Source organism: Panthera onca, chromosome C1 (genome assembly GCF_046562875.1).
Source record: "Panthera onca isolate mPanOnc1 chromosome C1, mPanOnc1 haplotype 2, whole genome shotgun sequence".
In the NCBI taxonomy this organism is placed as follows: Eukaryota; Metazoa; Chordata; class Mammalia; order Carnivora; family Felidae; genus Panthera; species Panthera onca.
In genome coordinates this window covers 121,593,130-121,611,428 of record NC_138346.1, presented here as the reverse complement: position 1 = coordinate 121,611,428, position 18,299 = coordinate 121,593,130, and the positions used below count along the sequence as shown (strand labels likewise).

The window sequence follows — 18,299 nt, the reverse complement described above, 5'->3', positions numbered from 1 at the left end:
TGTATATTTGTTAAAGACAATGACATGTTATGAGATTCTTCTTCTGGTTAATAAATATTAATTTTCTATTGATAAGTGTAGAGATGAGAGAGTAGTATCCTTTCACTTAATTGGCTTTCCATTTACCTTATCTTTTGTGTTTTTAAAGATTTTATGTATGTATGTATGTATGTATGTTTATTTTAGACAGAGAGAGAGAGAGAGAGCAAGCATCGTGGGGGAGAGACAGAGAGGGACACAGAACCTGAAGCAGGCTCCAGGCTCTAGCTGTCAGCACAGAGCCTGATGTGGGGCTCAAACCCACAAACTGTGAGATCATGACCTGAGCTGAAGTCTGACGCTTAACCAACTGAGCCACCCAGGCACCCCTAAAGACTTTATTTTTAAGTAATCTGTACAACCAATGTGGGGCTTGAACCTACACCCTTACCTTATCTTTTTGATGCTTGCTTTTTTGTTTTATTTACTTGTTAGACATTTGGAGTTTCTACTATGTCATATTTAAATCCAAGGCTCCTTTTGGATCAGCTCTGACTTCCAAATAGAGATATTTTGACTAGAAGAATAATTATCACATTAAACCATTTGCTGAGATGGTTTTGGCGAGGAGGTATAAGTTCATATGTCATAAATAACCAGTAAATGAAAACCTGAATTCGTTATGCCTTTAAGGTCACAATGGCACAGGGTGTTGAAAGTGTGTGCTTCAGTTTTAAATGGAGAGATAATCCATTTTTGTGGATGGAGAGTCTCAATACTGTTAAGATGCCAATTTTCTCCAGATCGCTCCATAGATTTGATGCAGTGGTTATCAATCGGGGAGAGAGGGCAGGGCAGTTGTGCTTGCCAAAGGACATTTGGCAATTTACAGACACATTTTTTTAAATAATCTTTTTAATGTTATTTACTTTTGAGAGAGACAGAGAGAGGCAGTGCGTGAGCAGGGGTGGGGGGCAGGCAGAGAGAGCAGGAGACCTAGAACGTGAAGCAGTTCCAGGCTCAGAGCTGTCAGCACAGAGCCCAACGTGGAGCTCCAACTCACAAACCATGAGATCATGGTCTGAGCCTAAGTCAGATGCTTAACCCACTGAGCCACCCAGGCGCCCCTTGACCTGTGTGGCACCACCTGGGGTGGGGGGAGGGGTTACTACCGGCACTTAGTGGGCAGCGGCCAGGGTTGCTGCTAAATCTCCTGCAATGCACAGGACAGACTCCTTTCCCCACAGCAAAGCCCAAAATTTCAATAGCGTTGAGGATAAGAAACCCTGGTTTAATGGAATCCTAATCCCAATCCCAGGCAATTTTAGAAATCGATGAGCTCATTCTAATAAATGAAAATATAAATAATCTAGACAATATTTAAGAAGAAAAAGTTGGAGGAATTATGAGCTCAAGTTCCAGGACATTCTATAAAACTATAATAATTACAACAGTGTGTTGTAGGAGCATCTGGCTGGCTCGGTCCATGGAGCATGTGACTCTTGATCTCAAGGCCAGGAGTTTGAGCCCCATGTTGGGCATGGAGATTACTTTAAAAATAAAGTGTGATGGTATATATATTTAAAAACTGCATATTATAGGTGCAAGTATAAACAAGGAAATCAATGGAACAGAATGGAGTCCAGAAATATACATACATATGTAGATTCACCTAATTTCCATTATAGGTGCTACTGCAGTGGGGAAATCATGTTTCTTCTAGCTGCTGATGCCATCGGATATTCATATGAAAAAAAAAAAAAGAACCTTGACGCCTACCTCACATTTTATACTACAAAGGAAAAAAATAAACTGGGTACCGCTAAAATAAAATATTCATCAAAGATATCATTAAGTGATTATACACAAGCCATGGATGGAGGGAAAATATTCACAAATCATATCTAACAAAGAATTTATATCCAGAATATATACAGAACTCCTATAAATAAATTTTTTAAAAATGTTTAAATGTTTATTTTTGAGAGACAGAGAGACAGAACGTTAGCAGAGAGGTGCAGAGAGAGAGGGAGACACAGAATCCGAAGCAGGCTCCAGGCTCTGAGCTGTCAGCACAGAGCCTGACGCAAGGCTCCAACCCACAAGCCACAAGATCATGACCTGAGCCGAAGTCAGATGCTTAATCGACTGAGCCACCCGGGCGCTCCCATAAATAAATTTTTTTTAAAAAGGAGGAGCATGAAGCTCAACTTAAAAATAGACAAAAGACTTGTACAGGGGTTTTACAAAAGGGAATTATCAACGGTCAATAATCACGTCGGTCAGTTCAGGCTTCATGAAGCACATGCCAAGATGGGATTAGACATGCAAGGGGTCTACTGAGGGAAATGCCTATGAAGGAAAAGCGGGGTGGGGCAGGAGAAAGTGGGGAGAGCCCTGGACTGTGGTGCAGGTTTCACATCTATAAAAGGATCAGGGAAGGAAGGCGGATGATGTAGGAAGAACTTTAGACACTGCAGTTTTGAGGTAATCTGGGCCAAGCTGATGGGAGTCTCTTAAACAAAGATTGGCTATTGGAGAAGGGCTCCACTGGGCAGAAATGGTCTAAGTCTAGTATCTCTGCCCTGCTTAGTCTTTGACTGGAAGCAGCAAATTTCCTGGGAAAATGTGGCCTCAGTGTGAGCATCGTGACAGATATGATGATCTAGCTGCTGGAAGCTGTCAGTCAGCTATGTTCCCTGCAAAAGGTTCCCTTGAAGTGAGATCTGAATAGTGCAGCCCCGTGGCCACAGCATCTGAAAAGACGCTCAACATCATCACTCATCAGAAATCTACAAATTAAAACAACCACGAGATACCTGGATGATTAAAATGTTAAAGACAATACCAAATATCAAACGCAGGTAAGAATTTAAAGTTACCAGAACTTAATACGGTGCTGGTGGCAGTGTAAGTGTGTTCAACTATTTTGTAAAATAGTTTGGTAGTTTTTGATAAACATGTACCTGCCCTATGACCTAGCAACTCCACTCCTGGCGTTTACCCGAGAGAAAGGAACAGCTCTATCCACCAAAAGACATAAACAAAAATACAGCTTTATCCATCATTGCTAAAAACTAGGAACAACCCCACTGTCCATCAGTAGGTGAACGGACACATAGTTTATATATATTGTGGAATACTACACATAATAAAAATGAACAAACTACTGTATATGTGATGGCATGGATGAATATTACAGCATTTTTTGAGTGAAATAAGCCAGGCACAAAAGGGTATGCACTATAAGATTCATTTATTTGAAATCCAAGAACCGGAAAAACGAATCTATGAGGACAGAAGTCACCATAATCACTTCCTCTGGCAGGGGAAGTATTGACTGGGAAGTAGCAGGAAGAACCTTCTGGGGCAACTGAAATGTTTTTTACCTTTATCTAGGTGATGGTTTCATGGGTGTATGTATACCTACGTAAAAATTTACTAAGCTTTCTTAAGACCTAGCAATTTATGTAAATAATCTAATATTTAACTTAATAAATATATAAATATAGTAGTATATAACTGAAATAACTGCATGTAAATAACTTACACCTAAGTTAAATTTTTTTTAACGTTTATTCATTTTTGAGAGACAGAGAGAGACAGCACAAGTTGGCTGGGGGGGTGGGGCAGGGAGGGCAGAGAGAGAATGAGACATAGAATCTGAAGCAGGCTCCAGGCTCCGAGCTGTCAGCACAGAGCCCAACACAGGGCTCGAACTCATGAACCACGAGATCATGACCTGGGCCAGAGTCAGAAGCTTAACTGACTGAGCCACCCAGGCGCCCCACAAAAAAAATTTTTTAAGTGTTTGAGAACCAACTAGATGACCAACACAGAGGGAACGATTTTAATACAGTGGGAAAAAAGATTTTATTTGTTCCACAAACATTTCCAGATATTCTGCGTGTGCCAAGACATATGCTGGGAGTTAGGAATGCAGAAATAAGTGATATCATCCATTCCCTCTAGGAGGAAAGGAGAAGGGAGCTGATGTTCACTATGTTGAGCCACCATCATGGGTTAGGAGCACCAGAGCTTTACAACAAACTTGTGAAGCTGAGATCTAACCATAAACCAGGAGAAAGCAGTTAAGTATCATGCTTTAAGTATCAAAAAGAGCTGGCCCTTGAGCCCAGATGCATGAACTCCAAAAGCAACACCCTTTCTATCACACTGTGCTTCCTCTACTTATAAAGATGCCACCATCTCATTCTGAGCAAAGAGCTGCACACACAAGGTAGAACAGGAGCACCATTGGGACAGAAAAACTAATGCCAGATGTTTGCTTTGTCACATGTTAGGATCCGGTTTGCTCTAAAAAGGGGAGACTAAATTTAGACAGGGGACAGGGGACCCCTTTGCACTCTTTGCCCTGGTTCCCACAGATGTCCATTCAATCCCATGCGTGTTGATTGCATGGCTACTCTGTGCTACCACAGGATGCTGCCCAAATAAACACATGAGAGCGTGTTTTTGTTATGGTCTCCCATGACTGAAGGCAAATGCTACCAGTTCTTGAGTCTGTCTGTAGGGAATCTTCGTACTGTTTAATAATCTCACGGCAGCTATTGGTACCACCCTGCTGGTGGCTAAGAATTGTTCGAGGATCTTCTGTTCTCAATACCCAAGATATGACCCTCCCCCCCCCCAGTAAAATGGTGCTGATGTCAGGATGGCCTTTACTCCTACACGTGGGCCAAATACCTCCTAGTCCCAGAACTGACAAATCGGGATGCTGTGCGAAAAAACCCGATCAGTATTAGGACCTAATGTCAGGTCCGAATGTACATGTACTAAATTCTAAAGTCTAAGTTTCCAGTCCAAATTCCTTGCTCAAAACTTTTCTTCATCGAGGGAAGGTATTCAGGGTAGTATTCAGTTTGGGTCACTCAGAAGCAGTAAACCAGGAGCCGTCCCAACCTGGCAATAGAAAGCTAAGTGGCAACTATGATATTTAGTAATCCTTTCACACAAAAGGAAGAGCCAACACGTGAGCCCCCGTGAGAAGAAAGCTGCAGCAAGATAAAATTGAGGCTGCCAAATACTCCCTCTTAGGGCTCTCCACTTTGACCTCTTGCTCCTTTTTGGTGGGACACCCAACGAATACATCTGGGTTTCTTAGTAGTCAGGAAGGTGACCTCTGGATTCAGACTGCCTGCGGGGAAACCCTGACATCCTTCGCTGGCCATCATCTTTGCCAGTTAATCTTTCTTTGTCTCACTGCCCTCGTCCCTTCAGGGAGGGGATCCCCACTACTCCACAGAGTCTGTTGTGAGGGCTAAATGAGACAGGCGCGTAAAGGAGACAGAACTCATAAGTGTTGGGCATCATCGACAGGCTGGACATTTTAATCGTCTCTGCTCTGGAAAAGGAAACCAGATACCTGCATTTCGCCTTCTAAATTCTTAACATGATTGTGGAAAGAACAGGGTATAGACATGTGGTCCAAGCATGGGCTTTGCTACAAAATGGGATCATTGTTTGGGTCCACCGCCCATGAGCCTAATTTTGGGAAGGATAAGTATGAAGTTTCAGGAAAGAGGATATCAAGGCAAATGTGGACAGAGGAACATTCGGACAAAATTGTCTGAGTGCTTTACAGTTAAATGAAGAGACAAGGGAGTTTAATCCAGGAGTTCCAAGTGAAGATATATAAATATATGGGAATTAATGGGGAAGGGAGTCACTGGAGACTCCTATCCTGAGGTAGTGTATACCTGTATTAATTAGCTAATTCAATTTGCATGCAGATTTGAGTGCAAATGGCACATCTGGAAAACAAATGTTATGGTAGATAGCAAATACTTAGCTTGGGAATTTGTTTTAGTCAGCTCGAGCTGCCGTAACAAAATGCCATAGACTGGGTGGCTTACACAACAGAACTTTAGTTTCTCACGGTTCTGGAGACTAAAAGTCCCAGATCAAGATGCCAGCCAACTGGCAAGCACCCGCTTCCCAGCTTGTAGACTGCCAACTTCTATGTCCTCATGTGACAGAGAGAGAGAAGAGAGAGAGAGAGAGAAATACACACACACAGAAGAGTCTCTCTGGTATCTCTAATAAGGGCACTAATCCCTTCATGAGGGCCTCAGCCTCAAGACCTTACCTAAACCTAATTATCTCCCAGGGGCCCCACCCCCACATACCATCACACTGGGAAACTGAGCTTCATCATATGAATTCGGGGAGACACAGTTCAGTCCATAGAAGAAATTGACAGTGTAATTAATGCACTGGACGGTGCTTTGCTCCATACCTGTGTTCTTCATGCCTGTTAACATGCTTCAGATGCGGTAAGTTATCTGGTATGTTTTATTGTACGTGCACACTCTTGGGTAGGGTGTACGGCTTAAAAACAAAATCACTCATGCGAACAGAATGTCCCCACCTACCACTTAGCCCTGCTCCAGCTATTCTGTCAGACGTAGGCAACGACGAAAGTGGCAGGAATTATGTCACCTCGAGAAAAGTGTGAGGATGGAGAGGGACGACTTCGACGTGCACGCAGAGCTCCGGGCAGGCAGGCAAAGAACCCGGGTGAGTCCTCCTGCACAGCCAGTCCTTAATGCTGTCTCCCAGCTCCGGGACTGAAGACGAAGACCCTGAGGGTTGGCAGGAGGGGTAGCGGGAGCAGGAAGAGAGAAAGAGGAAGGGGAGGGAAGAATGAGGCAATTAGCATAAAAGTGAGAAAGCAGAAATAAAAGCCAAGGTCCCACAGAAAGAAGAACCCCACCCAAGCTCTTCTCTGGGGCTTAGGTGGGTCGGTCCCATCCGCAGCACCAGGCACCAGTAGGTTCTGAAGGAACCCACGGACTGGGAGAAAGAAGGAGGCTGCCTGCTTCCCGGAAGAAACTTCCGGATGGCAGGAGGGGCGCTAAGCTCTACGGTACTGGGGCCAGGCCTCACTGGGCCCCCCGGGCTACTGCAGAGGGGAGGCTGTGTCTGCTCTATGGAAGACTTCTGCTTCGAGTGAAAGTGGAAGTCGTCCAGGAAAGCGGGGAAGCTCTAAAGGGGAAGTGAAGAGCTCAGAAGAGCTCCATCTTTTGAAGGGGATGCTCTGGGCTACCCAGGAAGGCCGCCTCGGCTCTCCCTCAAAAGAGTTATGAACTCTCCTTCTTCTCATTGTCCGGCTGGAGCAAATCCCTCAACTCGCACCGGCCCGCCTTCATCCCGATGCAGGTGAAGCCGGAGAGACCCGGAGGGAGGTGGAGGATTAGATAAGAAGTGAGAAGTGACAGACGGGTGTCAGGCAAAGACAGGGGACTGTGTGACTGTCACTGAGTGAATCATTAGTCTGGTGTGAGACAGGGGCCTCTTGTCCCAAGGAACCACATCCCCCTGCAGCTTCTGGGCCGCTTCCTGTGCTGCTCACCAAGAAAAAAAATCACCCAGATTAACCTCACTTTCTCATCTACTCTGCTGTGTGGACTGGTAAATCGGGACAGGGACAGAGTATGCACGAGCTGCAGGGAGGCATCAAGGCAAGAAAGGGCAACGTTTCATTTCAGGGACTCTGTGCCTGACCGAATAACCATACCCAAATCATGAAGCTGCGGCCGGCCCATGTGCCTTGGGCACATGATACCCAAGTGCTCTGCCCGGTTTAGCATTTCTCATGGCAACTCAGATGGAATCCAGGGGAGCGGGCTTGTCAAGTGGTCGGCTGACACACACAGTCAGGAGGTAGCACTAATAGGTCAGCTGACAGGAACAAGATTCAAAGAGATCTAGACAGGTGAGAAAGATGGATCCAAACTAGCAGGATGAAAGCTGGAATCCAGAGTTTAAATTTAAGCAATTAGGTGCACCAGGTAGGGGAGACGCGAGTTCATGCATGAAAAACGAAAGCAGTGGTTCTGGTTGATTGCACACTTGATGTGAATAACTAGTGTGACATATTTGTTAGAAAGCAGAGAGAAATTTTGTGTTGCCTTATATTGCATGTATATATGGTCGTATCCCAAATAAAGGAGATAATTATCCCACAGGATTCTTCATGCCGAATTCTGTTTGAGAGGCATCAGATTAAGCAAACGTTCATGGAAAAGTGCTGGTGAGGGGTTCCGGAGGGGAGGGAAATGATCACAGCCGGTGGAGCAGGCTGAGGATGTGGGGAGGATGAGACAGCCATATTCAAATATTTGAAAGTGACACTGAAAAGAATTAAGTGTATTATGTGTCACTCCAGATTACAAATAAGTGGAAGTTTCAGACAGAAAGACGTATTTCTCCTCAACAGACATTAGAATTAACTGGCAATTTGAGATACCCTAACAGAGAATTTGCTGTCACTTGAAGTCCTCATGCTGAATCCATTAGGGATGAAGTGGAGGGGATTGGGCAGGCACACTTGGTGACTTTAGTCCCTTCCGCTCTACGGTTTAGTTCATTTCACTTAGTAGATATTTACTGAGTATCTACGCAGCATGGTGAGCAAAACAGAAGTGGTCTCTCTTGGCACCTACATATGTAATCTATGCGGAGGACACAATCAACAAATAAACAGACCATGCAAACTAAATGTTATGCAGAAAGCAAACAGGGAGCGGAGGCAGGGAGTAGCAAGGAAGGACCTCTTTAGATTAAGTAGTCATGGAAAGTCTCACTGAGGTGATACTTCAGATGAGACCTGAAGACCTAGGGGCCAGGCTTTTAAAGAACTAGGGAAAGGGCGCCTGGGTGGCTCAGTCGGTTAAGCGTCCGACTTCGGCTCAGGTCATGATCTCACGGTTCATGAGTTCGAGCCCCACATCAGGCTCTGTTCTGACAGCTCAGAGCCTGGAGCCTGCTTCAGATTCTATGTCTCCCTCTCTCTCTGCCCCTCCCCAACTCGTGCGCACGTGTTCTCTCTTTCTCTCTTAAAAATGAATAAACATTAAAAAGAAAAAAAGTTAAAAAAAAAAGAAGATCTAAAGAAACGTGTCAGGCCGAAAGTACAACATAGTGCTTGCTTCAGCAGCACGTATACTAAAATTGCAACGATACGCAGAGGATTAGCACAGCGCCTGTGCAAGGATGACAAATTCTCAAGGTGTTCCATATTTTTGGTTCCACTCAGAACCAGCCACACGGGAGCATGGGCAGAGGGTTATCAAACCCTTTCCCCTTCAGCATGGGCTATGGCCACTGGTTAACTGTCTAGCTCTGTCCAAATATGGAATATAAGGCCAGGCAATCTTGCTTATGGAAAAATTATCCCTGATTGGCATATTAACATTAATCTTCTTTGAGTGTGGGAAAAGAAAGGAAAGGAAAGGAAAGGGGAAAAAAGAAAAGAAAAGAGAAAAGAACAACCGAACAATGGCCTTAAGGTAAGACAAAGCCTGGCACGGGGAGGCAAAGAGCGCAGGTCAGGACAGCTGGAAGGCAGAAGGTGAGGAGGAGAATGGCAGAAGGGGAGAGAGAGAAGTGGACAGGGCCAAAGTCACATGGGGCCCCCATGAGCCAGGATGAGGGTTTCAGCTTTTTTCTAAATTCGATGGAAAGCCACAGAAGCATTTTTAAGCAAAGAACAACAGAATCCAATTCATGTTTTTAAAAGGTGGATGAGTTCTTTTTTTTTTCCTTTAACGTTTATTGATTCTTGAGAGAGAGAAAGAGAGAGAGAGAGAGAGAGAGGAAGGGGTAGAGAGAGAGAGGGAGACAGAATCTGAAGCAGGTTCCAGGCTCCGAGCTGTCAGCACAGAGCCCGATATGGGGCTCGAACTCACGAACTGTGAGATCATGACCTGAACTGAAGTTGGACGCTCAACCAACCCACTGACCCACCCAGGGATTTTTTTTTTTTTTTTAAATAATAAGAGTAACACATGAGAGTTGTAGAAAATAAAAATAAAAATCTGACCCATCTCCCAACCCAGCCTCTCAGAGCCATAGGAATGGAACCACACGATATGTACTCTTAAAAGTTAACAGTCTGTTGTAGTTAAAAAGTATTTTTCACATGACCATGATCATAGTGTATATACAATTGTGCTGGGGCGCCTGGGTGGCTCAGTCGGTTGGGCGACCGACTTTGGCTCAGGTCGTCCTCTCACAGTTTGTGGGTTCAAGCCCCGTGTCGGGCTCTGCGCTGACAGCTCGGAGCCTGGAGCCTGCTTGGGATTCTGTGTCTCCCTCTTTCTCTGCCCCTTCCTGCTTGTGTTCTGTCTCTCTCAAAAATAAATAAACATTAAAAAAAAAAAGTATATACAACTGTGTTACTTACCATGATCACAAACCAGAACTATTTCTTTGATGTCCTTGGATTTATAACAATTGATGTCATTTTTACTTAGGTTTTAGTTTAAGTTCCATACAGATCTTTAAAAGAAAAAGCCTTGCAAAACCATTGAAAAAGCGGAAGATGATGGTTAGCAACCACATGCAAAGGAGCTCAACTGTTGAGTCATCAGGAAATGCAAATTAAAACACAGAGGAGACACCACTTCACCACAACGAGAACCAGTATCATAAAAAAGGCAGACAGTAACAAGTGTTGGTGAGGATGTGCAGAAGTTGGGACCTTTATACACTGCCCATAAGAAAATAAGATAGCATAGCCACTTTGGGAAACAGTTGGGCCATTTCTTAAAGACTTAAACATAAACTTAATACACAACCAGAAATTCCACTCACAGGTATGTACCTGAGAGGAATGAAAACTTTGTCCACACAGAGGCTTGTTAGTGTTCATGACAACACTGTTCTTAATAACCCCAAAGGGAAAACCACCCAAATGTTTATCAACGGATGAATGAATACAATAGGATACTCTTTGGCAATAAAAAGAATGAAATATGGATACATGCTACAACATGGAGGCAACTCAAAAGCATTAGGCTACTGAACAGAAGACAGCAATTTGTTACATGTTGCATATTCCATTTACATGAAATGTCCAGAAAGACGAAATTTATGGACAGAAAGCACATCGGTTGTTGCTTGAGGCTGGGGGTGTAAGTGAGGATTGCTATACACAGGTTCAAGGGAAATTTGGGGGGCGGTGGTAACAGAAATGTTCTAAAACTGGATTGTGGCCATGGCTGCACAACTCTATAGGTTTACTAAAAAAAGTACTGAATTGTACATTTACCAAAAAACCACAACAAGGAAGTAGATGAAGGAGAGCATGCTTTGAACCAGTTTGGGGACAATATTTTAAGAGCAGTGAAATTTGGACCCTAATAAAGAATATTGGTGCAACAAAAGAATTTCTAAGGTCTTTTGGCTTTTCTAAAAAAAATTTTTTTAATGTTTTATTTATTTCTGAGAGACAGAGAGAGAGAGAGAGAGAAAGGGAACAAGCAGGGGAGGGGCAGAGAGGGAGACACAGAATCTGAAGCAGGCTCCAGGCTCTGAGCTGTCAGCACAGAGACTGACATGGGCCTCAAACTCATGAACCGTGAGATCATGACCTGAGCCAAAGTCGGATGCTTAACCAACTGAGCCACCCAGGCACCCCAGGTCTCTTGGCTTTTTATTTTTTTTATTTTTTAATTTTTTTTTTTTTAACGTTTATTTATTTTTGGGACAGAGAGAGACAGAGCACGAACGGGGGAGGGGCAGAGAGAGAGGAAGACACAGAATCGGAAGCAGGCTCCAGGCTCTGAGACATCAGCCCAGAGCCTGACGCGGGGCTCGAACTCACGGACCGCGAGATCGTGACCTGAGCCGAAGTCGGACGCCTAACCGACTGAGCCACCCAGGCGCCCCTCTCTTGGCTTTTTAAATGATAAACCATATTTATCTTTAGCACAGTATCATTCTGACTGTGCTTATGTCAAAGGATAAGGTTAAAATGGTCATATATTTGAAAGGCACAAAATGAGAGGAAATTGAATTACCATTACATATCCTTAAACAAACAAAAAAAATGAAACAGCAGGAGGGACTTGTGTTTGGTTTTTATGTTCGTAGGCTGCCACCTCGTGGTCATTTATAAGATGGCACAACTTGCTTTGCTTTTTTAATCTTGAATTTGTCAAGCCCTGTCGGCATATCACAAATATCTGAACGCTTGGCTATGCGTAGGTTAAATCCCTGAATGAATCACTGAATAATCTATACCTCATAAAAATACGGTAGTGGCAAGAATTGGACTGGGAATCTCAAAAAATCGCTTCCAGCCCCTGATCTGCCTGGTGTCAACTTTGTGACTTTGAGCCAGAACAAGAGTAATCTACTGGCCCTATCTGGTCCCAAAGTTCAAGCACAGGCTCTGTAAGACAGTGGTTAGGAGCATGACCTTGGGGTAAGTTCCTAACTACCCTGAACGTTGGTGTCCTACTCTTTAAAATGGGGATAAAAGAACACCCACTGCCAAGGTAGGTGTCAGAACCAAGTGTGAAAATGCATGTAAAATCACTGATCTCCGAACACCCTTCTGCAGTGACAGTGAGGGTTTCCTCCCGTGACCACGTGCTTCACGGGCACAAATCCTTTATCTGACGTTTTAAAGTAGTTACCTCTCCCCACCCCACCCCAAAGAAATAAGCAAAAACCCAGAAAGATACAAGTTCAGAAAACAAACTACGTTTCTTAGAATTATCAGCCGACTCGAAAAACACATTTGAACAATTTAATTATTATTTTTTTTTAAATTTTAATGTTTATTTACTTTTGAGAGAGAGAGAGAGAGAGCACGCAAGCGAGAGAACACATGAGCAGGGGAGGGGCAGAGAGAGGGGGAGAGAGAGAATCCCAAGCAGGCTCTGTGCTCTCAGACCAGAGCCTGATGTGGGGCTTGAAATCATGAACCATGAGACCATGACCTGAGCCAAAGTCGGTCACCCAACCGGCTGAGCCACTCAGGCGCCCCAACAATTTAATTATTAAGATGAGTGAAGCCAAAGTCTGCACAGAAGCTGGAATTTTACAAATAACTTAGAATCACCGATTATTTAAAAAAAAAAAAATACAGACAGTGGCAAGGATGTCAAGAGATGACTGGTCTAGCTGATCCTCTCTCTGCCAGTATCTTACAGGTGACTGACAGGTTTAACACATGCCAGCTGGCACAATGGTGACCAGAGAAAAGAGAATTCTTTCATTTTCCCAAGAATTCAAATAAGTGTTTGCATCAAAGGGATGTTATGGCATAGGCCAGCAAACCAGTCTGCCTAAGGATCCACACCATCCGAAACTTAAGAGTTTCTACTATTTAACTCCATCACCCATTATATTTCCCTAGGATGTCAAAATGTCGAGATGATCCTAGCTTTTATTTGCCAGGCGGATGTTTTGGCATCGCTTATAAATTAAGTTTTTTGTTTGCTTTTAAACAGCTTTATTGAGGGATAACTTAGATACCGTAGAATTCCCTAATATATAGTTGTCCGAGCCTTGGTAAACGTATACAGTTACGCAGTCATTACCACAATTTGATTTTAGAACAATTCCATCATACATTTTGCATCTGACCAGCCCTATAGGGAAAGAATTTACTGGATCATTAACGTGTGAGTTTAAATCATCAAGCCCTACAGAAGACGTGAATAGACATTTTTCCAAAGAAAACATCCATGTGGCCAACAGACACATGAAAAGATGCTCAATGTCACTCATCATCAGGGAAATACAAATCAAAGCCACACTGAGATACCACCTCACACAGGTCAGGGTGGCTAAAATTAACAAAAGATGCTGGCAAGGATGTGGAGAAACAGGAACCCTCTTTCACTGCTGGTGGGAATGCAAACTGGTGCTGCCACTCCTAAAAAGTGTGGAGGTTCCTCAAAAAAATTAAAAATAGAACTACCCTATGACCCAGCAATAGCACTACTAAGAATTTATCTAAAGGATACAGGAGTGCTGATGCATAGGGGCAAGTGTACCCCATTGTTTATGGCAGCACTTTCAACAATAGCCAAATTATGGAAAGAGCCTAAATGCCCACCAACTGGCAAATGGATAAAGAAGATGTGGTTTATATATACAATGGAATACTACTTGGCAATGAGAAAGGATGAAATTCTTCCATTTGCAGCAACGTGGATGGAACTGGAGAGTATTATGCTAAGTGAAATAAGTCACTCAGAGAAAGACAGATATTATATATTTTCACTCATATGTGGATCTTGAGAAACTTAACAGAAGACCAGGGGGGAAGGAAAGGGGGAAAAAATAGTTACAAAGAGGGAGGGAAGCAAACCACAAGAAACTCTTAAATACAGAGAACTGAGGGTGGATGGGGGGGGGGTGGGGGAGAGGGAAAGTGGGTGATGGGCATTGAGAAGGGCACTTGTTGGGATGAGCACTGGGTGTTGTATGTAAGCCAATTTGACAATAAATTATACTCATAAAAATAAACTAAACTAAGCTAAAATAAAATAAAATAAAATAAAAATAAGCCACCTAGCCCTAGAACTTAGCTTAGGCATTCCTTTTGAATAAATTAGCTTTAGAGGAAAACAAACTAAAACTCTCAACTTTACTCAAAATAGAAGTTGATGAAGCACGTTCTCTCCAGGGTCTGCAGGCTAATTAGAATATAAAGTAAATGTATAAACTAAGCATAAAAGTTAATACACACGCACTAATGTATGTATATATTTTGAAAAGTATATATTGTAGAATTCATTACAGTTTATGCCAGGATTATGGCCACCTCTCACCCAAGGACAACCTTATCTGTTTTCTCACTCTTATAAATATGGTTATCAACTGTCTGGAGCTTAAACATTTTGATCTGGCATATTCCAAATTTATGGAAGAAATATTCTCCTTTTCTTTAATTTGGCTATGATTAAATTAATCACGGTTTATTGACTCCACTCATCTTGACATTGAATATCATTTTACTTGATTATTTAAGTGTTCGTTCAATATGTGCTAATGCAGTCTCCTTCATATACTAAGCTCCTTGTGGTTAGAAAAACTGTTTCAAACTTTGCGTGAAAATGACTTTTATTTTTCTCAAGCACCTAGTTCACACTGGGCACACAAAAAGCTATTTAAGAAGTATTTGTTTCATTAATAAATGATACCTCAGGTCCGTCTCCCTTCCTGTGAAGCTTCTGCCCTCCCCCCACATTTACATTTATCATATACCCTAGATTTCCTAGACATTACAGAGTTTCTGTCCAACTGTCCCATAAGAACAGTTGCATGTGCCACACCACATGTCTCGGCATATGGTCCTCAATAGCTGTAATATGAATCCATCTCTACTGCAATACTTCTCTTGATTTCAATTCCTCCCTTTCTGCTCACTAATAGTTCTGATTACCATTTCAAATACAGTTCCCTTTCTTTTACTTAACTTCATTCTCGATTTTTTAAAAGTTTGTTTTGAGACAGAGAGAGAGAGCGCACGCGCGTGCGCAAGTAGGGGAGGGGCAGCGGGAGAGGGAAACAATTCCAAGTAGGTTCTGCGCTAATGACGGGCGGGGGGTAGGGACCGCAGGCGGAGCTCCATCTCACCAACCATGAGATAGTGATCTGAGCCAATATCAAGAGTCAGGAGGCTTCCCAACTGAACCACCCAGGCACCTCTCAATATTTTTTTAACATTGCAAAAGCATACTAATAGAAAAAGTCTGACGATACAAAATACACAGAGTACACCAAAGGTAATCTATTTCTCTCCTGTTGTTTCCACTTGGACTCTTACAACTCAGGGCTCCTGCACCAAGAGGCCCTAGAGAACATTCAGTACACAACAGGATGTAGCTGGGCAGCCCCCTGGGCACCTGTCGGTGGATCACCCACTCACTAATTCTGTGACCTTGGGTGAGTCAAACTTCTGGGAACCTCGGGACCTTCCGTATAATGCCCGTCTCACCAGGCCGTCAAGTCAAGAGACACGTCTACGTGTGAGCACCCTGCGAAGTCTAAAGCTCCACGCACACTTAAAGGATCACTGGGGGGTGTTGCAGAAGTCTTCGCGCCTGCGTCCCCCACGACGCGCCCAGTAGTAGCCCGCACCCCACTTCGCCCCAGCCCTGGAGGGGTTCACAGGCTCCTCCCGCGGTGGCAGCTTCTCCGGGCCTACCCTCCCCAGGGACCGAGCGCCAGGCCCCGGCTCGGAGACGACCGCCAAGCTCCAGGCGCCGTCGGCCTCCGGGAGAAGGGAGCCTTCCTTGCAGAGCTCCCCTCTGCAGCTGCAACGTACGTTCCCTCTAGGACCGCCTCTAGGTCTCACCTATAAACTGGAGTCGCCCGGGCCTCAGCCTTGCCCTTGCCCCTCCCGGCAACAGCCAATCGAAGCTTCCTAACGCGGAAACCCCCACCTGGAAGAGCCGCGCCAGCTGCAGCCACGCCCCACCGTTCAAACGCCGAGTTCCCGCGAAGGCGGCGGGTGAAGGCCACGCGCGGTGAATTATGGGGGTTGAGGCTGCAGAAGCGGGGTACTGATTGGCTCCTGAGAGAGGAGGGCGGAGTAAAAGGCGGAAGCAGGCGTTGGGGCCCGGCTCGCTGGAATTGGAGACTGGAGCGGTCATGGAAGCGCTTAGGTGCTCGGAGCACGGTAAGGGGCCCGCATCTTTTAGGGGCTCCTCCGGGAGTCTGTCAGTCTAGCGTGGCATAATCGTTATCAACCTTCTCTCCTCAGGAACCGTCTGCTTTCTCAAGACTGGCGTCCGCGATGGTCCCAACAAAGGAAAGAGCTTCTATGTGTGCCCGGCGAACTCTTGCAGCTTAGTGCTGGCAGCCGAGTAAGTCTCGAGCTGGGCACGACTGCCTGTCACCGCCAGCTTCCCTCTGCCCGGCGCCACAGGCACTAGGAGAGGTGGGGACCCTGGTGTGTGCAGCCAGGGCCCTTTAAGTAGTTGATAATCCCCGGGCAGCGTGGGGTATTGGGGAGACGCTCTGTACCTGCTTGCTGTTGGGCCCTAGGCAGCTTACTCACCCTCTGGGCCTCTGTTTCCCCCTCCTGTAAGATGGAGGGTCAGCTACATCTGGAACCTTCTGGTCCTTTCCAGCTCTGGGTTTCTGTGCGCTTGTCAGGCCTTCTGCTCGGACATTGCTTCTCCCTGCTAAGTGAGGACATGCAGACATAGTAGAAAATAATTGGTCCCTGTTTCGCACTACTTTTAGGCCGAACTTGTTTTTAAATGTTTGAGGTTAAAACACTCTGGTGGTCAGATTATCAGCTCCCTTTTAAAATAGGATTCTGTGCGTTTAAGGGGGTGAGATTGACAATCCAAAGAAACAGGTTACTTTAGGGATTGACGCTGGAAAAAAAAATCAAGTATCTAATTCAGCACTCTGGTAGTTATTTTTTAAATATAATTTATTGTCACACTGGCTAACATACAGCGTGTAGAGTGTGCTCTTAGTTTTTTGGGGTAGATTCCCATGGTTCATCGCATACATACTACCAGCACTCTGGTAGAAGCAAAAAGTTAATACTGTTCTCATAAAGTGTTAATGTTTTGACACAGTACCAAGTGTCCACAGCCTATGCGAATTTTTAAACTATCACATTAAACGTTTTTCCTGATGTCTAGGGAACTTGGTAGAGAAAAATAAATTTTCTCCTTCTGAAATAAGACACAAAGTGGGTATCCATACTAGAAAATGAAGTATTTTTCAATGTGTGTATTAACCTGTGTTTTCCCTTACATGATTTAGACGATTTGTGTCTTTGTTGGGCTTTGAAACTAAATGAAGGAATTGGTATACTTTTTCAGATTTGACAAATACACTTTTAGACAAAATACTTTCTTGGCTCCCTAATAAGTTGTCTTTTTATTTGAAAGAAATTACTGGGATCCAGTTTGGTTACATACGAAATGATCTTGAGAAAAAGTGTCAAATCTTAAGATAGAAGGGACAGGCCAGGGGCGCCTGTGTGGCTTAATAGGTTGAGTGTCCAACTCTTGATTTCCACTCAGGTCATGATCTCACGGTTCGTGGGATGGAGTCCCTCGTTGGGCTCAGTGCTGACATTGCGGGGTTCTCTCTTTCCCTCTCCGCCTCTCCCTGGCTTGCGAACTCTCAAGTAAACATTTAAAAAAAAAAAAAAAAGAAGGGGCGGGGGCGGACAAGCCGCGTATACTATCAACAACATATCATTGTGATTTACTATTTATTTATAATTTCTTTACTGAGTTTCTTAGGTTCTAGACCTAGCTCAAGTTTCATGCAACATGGAAGCACATTCAGATTTGTAGGAAGTAAGCATTAATGGTAGCGTAAGATTCAGTTTTATGTTAAAAGAAATATACTCTTGGGGCACCTGGCTGGCTGAGTTGGTGGAGCGGGAGAATCTTTGTTTCCGGATTTGAGTTCAAGCTTCACGCTGGGTGTAGAGATTACTTAGAAATAACGTCTTAAAAAAAAAAAAAAAAAAAAAAAAAGAAGCCCTTCTGTAGACTGCCATTTATACAGATGCA

General features: G+C 44.1%; 1 protein-coding gene and 1 non-coding gene across 2 annotated transcripts in view; both read left to right on the top strand.

Annotated features, from left to right (window-relative positions):
- Positions 1-8,925: 8,925 nt before the first annotated feature.
- LOC132674016 (U6 spliceosomal RNA) lies at positions 8,926-9,028 on the top strand. The gene has a single exon (XR_009608343.1). It is a non-coding gene; the product is annotated as a U6 spliceosomal RNA (small nuclear RNA).
- Positions 9,029-16,348: 7,320 nt separating this feature from the next.
- Positions 16,349-18,299, top strand: part of TTF2 (transcription termination factor 2) — a 41,101-nt gene continuing 39,150 nt past the window's right edge. Inside the window, exons 1-2 of the mRNA XM_060625574.2 lie at positions 16,349-16,429; positions 16,514-16,616. Of these exons, the coding sequence (XP_060481557.2) occupies positions 16,402-16,429; positions 16,514-16,616 (131 nt within the window). The 5' untranslated portion in view covers positions 16,349-16,401. The remainder of the gene's footprint in view (positions 16,430-16,513; positions 16,617-18,299) is intronic.